The 11,642-nt window shown below is 46.8% G+C and overlaps 1 protein-coding gene across 1 annotated transcript; it reads right to left on the bottom strand.

Moving 5' to 3' along the window:
• Positions 1 to 2,574: 2,574 nt before the first annotated feature.
• LOC115767624 lies at positions 2,575 to 5,487 on the bottom strand. The gene is made up of 2 exons (XM_030711922.1): positions 2,740 to 5,487; positions 2,575 to 2,686 (listed from the first exon to the last, which is right to left on the bottom strand). Exon 1 carries the CDS (start codon positions 5,314 to 5,316, stop codon positions 2,893 to 2,895), a length of 2,424 nt encoding a protein of 807 aa, XP_030567782.1. The 5' UTR covers positions 5,317 to 5,487; the 3' UTR covers positions 2,575 to 2,686; positions 2,740 to 2,892.
• Positions 5,488 to 11,642: the final 6,155 nt, after the last annotated feature.

The raw sequence follows: 11,642 nt of genomic DNA, 5'->3' as shown, positions 1-11,642 counted from the left end.
TATAGGCATATAAAAAAATAAAAAATTATAAGAAAAAGCGGAATTTTTATAACATAATTAACTTCTTACTATTAAGAGCTAACAAAAAAGCTTGTTAGCCCAACATTTTGGTGACCCCGACGTGATTCTTTTAATTTAAAATTATATTGTTGCATAGTTATTCAAATTAAAATTGAGGTAGTTGTTACCAGTTTCGGCAGCAATTAAAAACCGCACTTATTTACATACATATGTACGAGCAAGTGTCATGCGGTAAATTGCAGTAAAGCGGAGTCTGTGAGGCATATATACACCTACATACAGACTTGTTGGCTCTCGCTATCTGCATTTTACTTGTGTTTTTATTCCACTAACTGTTGCGCGCGCTTAAGAGTACAGTGCTGACAATAAGTCAACGGTCAACGCACTTTCGTGTGCAGTTTTAATTCGGTTTTTTTTAACCTTTTTCGTTTTCTTCGGTTGCCATGGAAAGTTCTAGTGCTGAATCGCTGACCCAGCCTACAAACACGGTGTCATTTTTAAAGCGCAAAGTGGCGTCCTCGTTTGACCGGTTGCCGGCGCTTCAATCTATTCTCAACCAAACGCCCCTTGCCAATAATGATGGTGCTGCTCAAGCGGATTAAAAAAATGGAATCTGCATGCGAAGAAGCTCAAAACAAATTGGAACAACTAGACTTTGACGAAATCGGCAGTGAGTTACGCGAGGTTTTTGATGAGCTTTCAGTAACTTTCGAGAGTTCGGTGCGGTTTGAAATCGCTAAGCGCAGCAGAGCATTGCCGTCCAGCTCCACATTTGTAAATGAACTTATTGCTGCTGCGTCAATGACTAGATCCAGAGCGTTACTGACCTTACCGCCAATCAAATTGGCAACGTTTTCTGGAGGTTATACGGAGTGGTCAGATTTCTTTTCAATGTTCACAACTTTAATCGAAAATCATCCCGAACTTACAAACATTGAAAAAATGCAGCATTTGCCGTTCTGCTTGAAGGACTCAGAGGCTAATTATTCCATAGCATTAAATTTATTACAACAACGATAACCGTCGATTAGTATTTCAGGCACACATCGTTGAACTACTGGGGCTCAAGAAGGGGGCTCCGCTGGCATGCTGCGCGAATTGTCGGATAAGATTAATGCCATAGCCATGGCGAACTTCTTTCTTTTGAGTTCTCAAGAATATGAAAATTATTTAACTCGTTGCAAAAGGCAGTTTGCCCAAAATCCGAGATAGTTTTTCAATTTTGTAAATTTGAAGCGTAAGTCTTCAAGTTTGCTATCTTCTTTTTCTCTTGGGATGGATAAAGCTAGCAATGACACTGATTCTGCTAACCTCTTTTCTAATTTTTTCCAATCAACTTACTCTTCAGTCTGTCCTAATACTAATTCTTACCCCTATACTATTTCTTCCACTAGTTCTATACCTCCTCCCATTATTTGACACTCCTCTCCTTTCAGCTATAAGCCCTTTAAAATGTTCCTACTTTCATGGGAAGGACAATATTCCTAGTTGTCTACTCAATCCATTGCTAAAGCTTTTTAATCTATCCCTTGAAACTTCTATATTTCCATCTCTTTGGAAAGAATCTTATATCATTCCTCTTCACAAGAAAGGCGGAAAATCTGATATACAAAAATTACGGGGGAATTGCAAAACTGTCTGGTATTCCTAAATTATTTAAAAAAATAATTACTTCGAATTTGCCGAATTTCTGCAACTCAGTTGTTTCCTCTGTTCAACATGAATTCGTAAAGAATCGGTCAACTACGACCAATCTGCTTAAGTTTACTTTCTTAGTAAATGGTGCTATCCTTTCGAAAATGCAAACTAATGTCATTTACACTATCTTCAGTAAGGTGTTTGTCTCTGTGCACCATGACATTTTACATAAGCAAACAGGGTGTCATTTTTAATGCGCAAGGTGGCGTCCTCATCTGAGCGGTTGCAGGCTTCAATCTAGCCTCAACCAAACGCCCCTTGCCAATAATGATGAATTTTTATTGTCGGTGCTGCTCAAGCGGATTGAAAAAATGGGATCTGCATTCGAAGACGCTCAAAACAAATTGGAAGAACTAGACTTTGAAGAAATCGGCAGAGATCTTTCAGTAAGTTTAGAGACTTCAGTGAGGTTTGAAATCGCTAAACGCAGCAGAGCATTGCCGTCCAGCTCCACATTTGTAAATGAACCTATTGCTACTGCGTCAATGACTAGATCCAGAGCGTTACCGACCTTACCGCCAATCAAATTGGCAACGTTTTCTGGAGGTTATACAAAGTGGTCAGACTTCTTTTCAATGTTAATCGAAAATCATCCCGAACTCAGACGCATTGAAAAGTGCACCATTTGCGGCTCTGCTTGAAGGTCTCTGCGCTGGATACCATTCGATTATTGGAAATATCAGAGGCTAATTATTGCATAGCAAATAATTTATTACAAAAACGATTTGATAACCGTCGATTAGTATTTCAGGCACACATCGTTGAACTGCTGGGGCTCAAGAAGGTAGCGAATGACTCCGCTGGCATGCTGCGCGAATTGTCGGATAAGATTAATGCCTGTCGCGCGCCAAACGAAGGTGGAGTTGCAATTTGAACACTGCAAGGTTTACGCCTGGCCACTGGCCATGTTACTCCGATGTTAATAGAGACAGCGTAATGCAAAACGTGCTAGTGCAAGTGTTTTATTCTGAACGGATTATATAGGTTAGAACCTAAATATATATTCCCTCAGAATCTTACCGCAGTCTTCCCTCCTACGGCCTTCTAACTCACGACAATAATGAGCTTAACATTTAAGTGATGGCGGCAACAAGCCAAATACAATGTGCCCGTACATTCACAGGGCAAAAATACATACTCTCAGAATATACTTAATACTAAACAATCGATAACTTAATTCGTCCCGCAACATCCCCGCCCCCGTGAAGGCCCTGCTTCACTCACATCCAATATGGCTAGTTTAGCCACGGGACGAGTCATCAGTCGCACTCGATTGCCGTCCGCTACGCGTACGCTGGCGCGTCGAGGTACTCCATCTGGTCCAGGGTAGAGCTCCTCCACTATGCCCCTTCGCCACTCCCTGCGTGGCACGGCTGGGTCGCATATAAACACCACATCTCCATGGCGTATCGGCTCAACGCGCGCACACCATTTCACGCGTCGCACAAGTGTAGGCAGGTACTCCAAGACCCACCGCTTCCAAAAACGATCTCGTAATAGCCGCGCTATGCGCCACTGCCTCCTTGTGGCGCATCTCTCGTCCGGCTGCTCATGAATAGTGGGTGTGTCAGGCAGATTGGCTACTCCCTTGAGTAGATCGTTCGGTGTTAGGGGGGCTTCCTGATCCACAGATACTGGCAAGTGAGTAAGCGGGCGCGAATTCACAACATTCTCGGCCTCAATCAGGAAACTCTCCAACACATGTTGCTTCGGTGCCACCTCCTTTACTGTGTGGCGAAGCACTCTCTTGACACACTGCACCATCCTTTCCCAGGCTCCTCCTTCAGCTGGGTTCGCTGGGCAGTTAAAAATCCATTCAATGCCCCTAGAAGATAGCTCACCCTGAATCTTCTCCGGCTCGAATACATCTATGAGCCTTTTGGCTTCTCTATCGGCCCCAACAAAGTTCTTTCCGTTGTCACTGCGCAACCTCAGTACAGGCCCGCGACGGCAAAGAAAGTTCCTGATCACGATTATGCAGGAATCAGTTGACAGGTCATGTGCCAACTCCAAGTGTATGGCCCTTGTTGTCAGACACGTAAACAAGGCAACCCATCTCTTTTCCTTTCGACGTCCGTTGGTCACAAGAAGTGGTCCAAAGTAGTCCAGACCCGTAAACTTAAATGGCCATCCATTGGCCTCCAGTCTGTCCTCTGGCAAAGGACCCATTATAGGTGGCGCTGGCTGCGCTCTATGTAGCTTGCACACACTACATCCAGATATTACTGTACGCAACACTCGACGCAGCTTTGTTATCCAAAACCTGGTCCTGATGTCGCCCATCGTTGCATCCACGTTTTGATGCTTCATTTTCACATGGTAGTGATACACAATCAGTTCCGTCAGTGCGTGCCGGTGTGACAAGATTATTGGCCTTCTCGCACTATGCGGTATACACAGTGCGGCATCGATCCTGCCATACGCACGCAAGACTCCATTGTCATCCAAGTAGGGCGCCAGCCCTCTTATTTCGCTTCGATGACCGACTGATTCTTCATTGTACGAGGCTCGAACCTCGTCAGGGAATGCTTCGCATTGCGCTCGCCGTATCAGCAATTTCTCAGCGTCCTCACATTCCGTAGCGGTGAGGCCGAATCTCTCAAGTTCAGTCCTATGTCCACGGCACCAGCGCGTGAACCTTAGAACCCAAGCCGTCGTCCTCACCAGCCGACTGTAGCTAGAGAATCTCTGAAATGAAATGAAAAAGTTATTTGCTGCAACTAAGGCAAATTCACTCGGCATCTCTTCTTCATCATCGCAGGATGAGTGTTCGGTGCCCGGTTCGGGCTGCGGCCAGCTGCTTTCCGGCTGCCGCAAAAATGTTGGCCCGTCTAACCATCGTGACCGTTGGCTGAGGTCTACGTGGCAGTGCGGCCTCGTTGCGTCGTCTGCTGCATTTTCAGCAGTAGGTACCCATCTCCATTGGGTAACCTTTGTTGACTCCAAAATTTCTCCCACTCGATTTCCGACGAACTGCTTATATCGACGGTGGGTGCTGCCTATCCAACGCAGCACTGTCTTTGAGTCAGTCCATAGTATGGCATCGCTGATCGCTATACTGTGCTCCTTTTTGACAGTGTCCATCAGCCTCGTTCCTAACACAGCAGCTTGCAATTCCAGTCGTGGAATTGACATCGTTTTCATTGGGGCACATTTCGTCTTGGCACATACGAAGCATACTCGCACGTCGTTGTTGTCGTAGGTTACCCTTAAGTAAGCCACAGCTGCGAATGCTGACTGGCTAGCGTCGACAAAAACGTGCAGTTGTATTGCCCGCACGGGTATTGGGCCAAAGTAATGGCGCGAGCTTCGAAATCCTTCCACATTGTTCATATCCTGAAACCATTTACTAAAGGCGCGGGCGATCTCATCTGGTAAGGGTTCATCCCATTGCACATTTCGTCGCCAGATCTCACGCATAAGTAACTTTCCAGTTATCATGAGACAGCTAAGAAATCCCAAGGGATCAAATGTTGACATGATCAAGCTCAAGAATTCCCTCTTCGTAGGTACTCGCTCCAAATTTAGCACACATCGGGGTACTTTGTGGTACCTCATGTTGAATTTGAAATCGTCCGTGGCTGGCTGCCAACACATGCCCAGAATCTTTTCTTCAGCTTCGCCCCATCCGATGCTCCTAGCAGCCCCATGTTGGCCCAGGGCGTCAGCTACGGTTGGCGAACTGGAAGTAAACTGGCACAATTCAAATCCAGCATTTGCATGTATTTCTCTTATTCTTGTTGATATGGCGATGGCGTCGCCTTCACTATCAAAACTATCCACATAGTCGTCCACATAATGACATTCAAGAATAGCTTTAACCGCACGAGGGTCTGAATCCTGATACTGCAGGGCATTCAAGGTCTTCACATAGTGCGCGGTGCTTGGCGAGCATGCTGCTCCAAATGTCATTACCCTCATCTCATAAACATCAGGCTCCCGGCGGTCATCGCCGTTTCGCCACAAGAATCGCTGGGCGCATCTATCCTGCGGTCGAATCAACACTTGATGGAACATCTCTCTGATGTCTCCACAAACGCCAACCGCACCTTCCCGGAAATGGAAGAGAACAGCCGGCAGCGACTTGTAGTGCTGCGGCCCCTTGGATAATGCCGAATTCAATGAAATGTCACCGACCTTTGCTGCCGCGTCGAACACCAGTCTTATCTTACCGGGCTTATTTGGATTTTCAACTCCAAAGTGCGGCAGATACCAAAGTTTGTCGCTGTTGGCTAAAGCGACCTCATGATGCTTCAAGCGTCGAGCATATCCTTTATGAACATAATCGTCCATAATTTTCATATAGGCTCGTTTAAACTGATCGTTACGCTTCATCTTTCTCTCAATGTTGACCAATCTTTTGTATGCCATATCGTAGCTTCGTGGCAACTCAACATTATCACGGTTCCATAACAAACCTGTCTGGTAACGTTCCCCTATTTTCACCGTGGTGTCTTCGAGTATCTTCTGTGCTCGTGCATCGTCGCTGGCTGCGACTGGTGACGTAAGCTTCACACCGAAGTTCTCGATATCAAAATAGTCGTTTACCATCTTTTGGATTGCATCCTCCTGCGACACTGCTAGGAGGCATGACTTTGTTGTCCTTGCCGTTGGTTGACCTCTTACCGGCCCAAAAACCACCCATCCAAGTTCGGTGGCTGCGGCATATGGTCCCTGTGGTGCAAACCTTCTTGTTTGCATTGGCAGTCCAAGATGCGCATGGTCCAGTCCAATCAGAAGTTTTGGTACCGCCCCGCGATACGGTTTCATTGGAAGTCGTGCACCGTTGTCCAACATTTGTACATCACGTCGATGCAGACTTTGCATCGGTAAGCTCAGGTTGGACACGGCGTACACATTTCGCAGCACATAACGTTTGCGTTTGTCCGCTCCACTAATTTCCATGCTTACCACTGTGGTCGGCTCCCTGGTTGCTCTTCCACCAAACCACTGTATATTTAGTTGCCTGCGTTCCCCTTTGACATCTAGGTCGCGCAGTAGCTCGTCGTCTATCATAGTTACGGACGAGCCCTCGTCGAGGAGTGCATACGTATCGATCCGCTTATTGGCCCCGTGCAATGTCACTGGCAATATGCGGAATAGTAGGCGTTCTCCATCCGAATCGACACAACTTAAATTCGTTTGTTGCGTCAATTGAGCATCCACTGGCTGCGGTGCCCTTGTGTGCGGATCCGCTGGCTGCGGCATCCGTCCAATATTCATCACTCTATCACCCGCTGGCTGCGGTGCATTGTGACTCATAGCATCATGATCATGTAAAAGGCGATGATGCCTCTTTCGGCAACCATTGACTTGACATTCGTTTGCCCTTTTGCAGACTCTTGCCATGTGGCCATCTCGTAGGCACGAGAAACAAAGCCGGTGCCTTTTAACAAACGTCCACCTTTTTAGCGGAGAGGCTAAGTTAAACTCGTTGCAGTCCCTGACTGCGTGTTGTCCATTACAGATTGGACACTGTTTGGTGCGACCTCGGTGTCGCCCTTCATTATTCTGGTCAATGCTGGCATGCAGCACTCTACGCTTCTGCTCCTTACCATCGACGTCCACAATCATACATACCAAATTGGCGTAGTCCGTTAACCACGCGCTAAAATGTACGACAGTCGGGAAAGGCCTAATCGTAGCTGCATGTCTGGCCCACTCCACCCTCTTGCTTGGTGGTAGCTTAGCGACCAAATCCTCCATCAGTGTAGGATTCGCTAAATGCTGTTCTCCGTTAGCTGATCGTAGAAAGGCGGCAAGGTTACTCACTCGTGTAGCAAATGGCACGATTTTCGCTATGCTGTGCTCTTGAATTGGCTGCACCTCTCGAATACTAATTAGCTGGCTGCGTATTAGTTGTTCTGGACGGCCATATCTAAAACGTAATTGTTCCATCACGTTGTTCACATTCCTGGGATGTATGAGCAACGACTTCACAGTATCACGTGCTTCGCCTTTGAGTGCCTTCAACAATCGCTGGTTATTCTCCAGATTCGTACAGTTGTACGCCAAAGTTGTTTCCGTAAACGCGCAGAAGAATATAGGCCAATCCTCAGGTTGGCCTCCAAACTCGGGTAGATCTGGTAATTTGCGTAGCAGGCATACATCGTTCCTGGGTGTCGCCCATGCGAAGTTCCCAGTTGCCTGCGTTGGCTCCAAAATGATCACAGGTTGGTTCTCTTGTGCCGGCGTGTGGCTGAGCGTTGACTGCGCAATGCCTGCAGAACAATATGGCGTCGAGCGGCTTGATGTTGTAGAACAGTTATCCATAACTGTAGCTCGTTCTACCGTTTGCAACTGTGGTCCCAAATTTCCACTCAATGAAGTAGGCAATGCCTCACTCAAAGATGGCGATCTGCTCAAAATGGCAGTTCCACTCAATATTGCAGTTTCACTCAAACTAACACTTGAATTTGGGGCTCCACTCATAATTGCAGTTTCTCTCAAACTTCCACTCGACGATGGCTCTCCACTCAAAAATGGCGGCAGGTTAGCTGTACGACCCACGCCAGCATCACTCAATTTAACGGGATCAGTAACTGTACTCACATGTGCTTGACCAGTTTTTGACCTCTGCAACTCGTGCTCTAGCGCAGCGACTCTCTTTATCAAATCCATGACTTGAGCACTTGAGAGTTGCGTGCTTGGGCTTGGCGCTCCTGTCAATATGCTGGCTCGTGCACTCACTCCTGCGGCCACAGTGCCGGCAGGTTGTACCCTTGTGCCCACATCCTCGGTGCTGGGGCTTTGTGGCGCGCTCACAGCGGGAACTTGCATTTGTGATACAGTGCTCACCATTCTACTTGTCCGCTTCGGTGGCACCTCACTCGCCGTGGTAGTTATCTCCTGGCCATCATTCAGGCGTGGGCTTTTCCTGGGTGACCGTTGTGTCATCCTGTTCAGCTCGGAGATGACTTCTACTATATTTTACGCTGGCTGCGTACCAATGGTAACTCTATAACTGGGGTGGAGGCCCTGCCTGTGCTGTGTCTATCTACACGCACTGTAACTCCAAAGTTACACCACGTCTTATCTCCAGTGCAAGTCGCCCTTGCAGTTTCTTACAATAAGAACTGCGAATAAAAGATCATGTCGCGCGCCAAACGAAGGTGGAGTTGCAATTTGAACACTGCAAGGTTTACGCCTGGCCACTGGCCATGTTACTCCGATGTTAATAGAGACAGCGTAATGCAAAACGTGCTAGTGCAAGTGTTTTATTCTGAACGGATTATATAGGTTAGAACCTAAATATATATTCCCTCAGAATCTTACCGCAGTCTTCCCTCCTACGGCCTTCTAACTCACGACAATAATGAGCTTAACATTTAAGTGATGGCGGCAACAAGCCAAATACAATGTGCCCGTACATTCACAGGGCAAAAATACATACTCTCAGAATATACTTAATACTAAACAATCGATAACTTAATTCGTCCCGCAACAATGCCCATATTCGTGCAATCGCCAGTTTGGGTAGCAAGGAGCAAATTGCTGGTTGCATCCTTGTTCAGGTGCTACTCCAAAAACTGGATCCTGCTACGCAGGCGAAGTGGGAAGAGAAGCTGGAGGATCCCGCCTTTGTAAATTTAATTCCATCATGGGCACAAATTGCTAAATTTTTGGAGAAACGCTGCAGAGCCCTCGAGAGTGTGGATTATGCTATGGCAACCTATACGCAGAGCTCTTAGGTGGGCAAGAACAAAGAGACTAACCCCAGTAGGACTACTAACTCAATGGCTGTTTGCGTATTTTGTAATGGTGAAGAGCATAATATATGGCAATGCCAGAGATGCGTCTCAAGAAAGGAAACGATTATCTTTATGCGTCAACTGCCTTAAAAGGGGACATCTTTTACGAACATGCAATTCCGGAACTTATCGCACATGTGGCTCCAGACACCACACACCACACACTTCTGCACGTTTTGCATTCGATTCATCACTCTGTCACTCCTACTGCATCTTCTTAAGCCCCCGCCTCTACCCTTCTTGTTGCCCAAAACCTCAGCAACAATGTTGTGTTCCTGGCCACTGCTATTGTACTAGTTAAAAATCAGTCTGGAACTCTAGTTCCGTGTCGTGCTGTATTGGATGGTGGGTCACAGCTACATTTAATTACATCCCGATTCGCTCAACAGCTTCATTTGAAGAAAAGTCCATCTTCAGCCGCAGTTGCTGGCCTGAAAAGCGCCCCTTTCGCTACTGATGGATGCACTGCGGCTGTCAGAGTACTCTGCAATCATCGCAGCCATCGTAGCTTCCACTATAGCAGATCGCCAGCCAATCATCGCCCTTAATACAACTAAATGGAATGTGCCTGAATATATTCGCCTTTTTGATCTTTGCTTTTACAAGCCGCAGCGAGTTGACTTTGTAATCGGAGCTGGTCTATTCTACTAGCTAATGTGTGTCGGTCAAATAAAACTGCTTCCGGGATTGCCTCTTCAGCAGAAAACACGCTTTGGATGGATAGTTTCAGGTGGCGGTGCCCAGCAAGGCGGTACCAATCGTGTGTCGTTTGATGCCCGCACTTATTCGAATGGCCGAACTGATGAGTTAATTCAACGATTTTGGGAAATAGAAAGTTTTCCAGACCCTGTTGCTAAAGCAACAAAGGAAGAGCTTAATTGCGAGGAGCATTTTCAAAGGTTGCCAACAGAGTCGTTACGTTTATGCAAATATTTTCTCCCTCATCATTGCGTGCTGAAGGAACAAAGCACGAGCACCAAACTTCGTGTCGCGTTTGATGGTTCAGCTATCACCAGCATTGGATGTTCGCTGAGTGGAGTGTTGATGGCTAGGCCCGTCATACAGCCGAAGCTGTTTAACATTTTGATCCGATTTCGCACGTTCCCTGTTGCCCTTACTGGAGACATTGGCAAGATGTATCGCTGTGTCAGAGTTACGGTCCCAGATAACTACCTACAATGCATCTTGTGGCGAAATTCTACTGATTCTGAAATAAGTGTCTGCAAGTTGGGCACAGTTACGTATGGCACAAAAGCAACTTCCTTTCTGGCCGTTCGAGCAATGCAGCAATTTCTATGTAGATGACCTTACATCTGGCGATGGCTCGGTCTAAGAGGCGATCGCCGTATTAAGTCAAACAAAGGGCATCCTATCTAAAGGTTGCTTTGAACTCAGAAAATGGTGCCGCAAAACAGTTTCCAGCATTGTAAACAAATGCATCAGATGTTTCCGGAACAAGCCCCGCTTGGTGGAGCACGTAGTGGCTAATCTTCCAAAAGAACGATTTGTTGAAACTCGAGCGTTTGACAAACTGGTGCGGACTTTTGCGGACCATTCTTCTACAAGCCTGACACTCGAAACAAAGCTCCTATAAAATGTTACATCAGCGTATTTATTTGCTTCGCCGCGAAAGCCATTCATTTGGAGTTGGTCAGGGATCTATCTACGTGTGCATTTCTCAATGCTCTAAAGCGCTTTATATGCACTCGTGGCAAGCCACGTCAGATTTGGTCTGACAATGCTACCAACTTTGTCGGCGCCAAAAACGAGCTGTTGGAGCTAAAGAATCTCTTCCTCAGTAGCTGCCATCAAGAGGCTGTGCTCCTGTTTGGTTTGGCGGACACAATTGACTGGCGCTTCATTCCACCGCGCTCCCCTCACTTTGGTGGCCTTTGGGAGGCGGCGGTAAAAACTGCAAAACATCACTTCTATCGGGTTGTCGGGTCAACTGTTCGATTCGAAGAGCTTCGTACCCTTGTGTGCCCCATAACGGCAGTCATTAATTCTAGACCACTGCTTCCCGTTTCAAAAGATCCCGAAGACCTTGATGTTCTTACCCCAGCGTATTTTTTGGTTGGTGGCCCACAAGCCACGTTCACAGAACCAGATGTGACACGGCTCAATTTTAATCGCCTAGATAGCTGGCAGCGAGTGTTCTACATGCACCAAGTC

Source organism: Drosophila novamexicana, unplaced genomic scaffold, assembly GCF_003285875.2.
Source record: "Drosophila novamexicana strain 15010-1031.04,08,12 unplaced genomic scaffold, DnovRS2.1 tig00001429-arrow-arrow-pilon, whole genome shotgun sequence".
NCBI classification, from domain to species: Eukaryota; Metazoa; Arthropoda; class Insecta; order Diptera; family Drosophilidae; genus Drosophila; species Drosophila novamexicana.
The sequence above is the reverse complement of the archived record's forward strand: the minus strand, read 5'-3'. Positions and strand labels throughout refer to the sequence as shown.

What these genes read in the sequence shown, in the direction of transcription:
- LOC115767624 (XM_030711922.1), bottom strand. Translation starts at nt 5,316, where the DNA reads ATGTGTTGGCAGCCAGCCACGGACGATTTCAAATTCAACATGAGGTAC.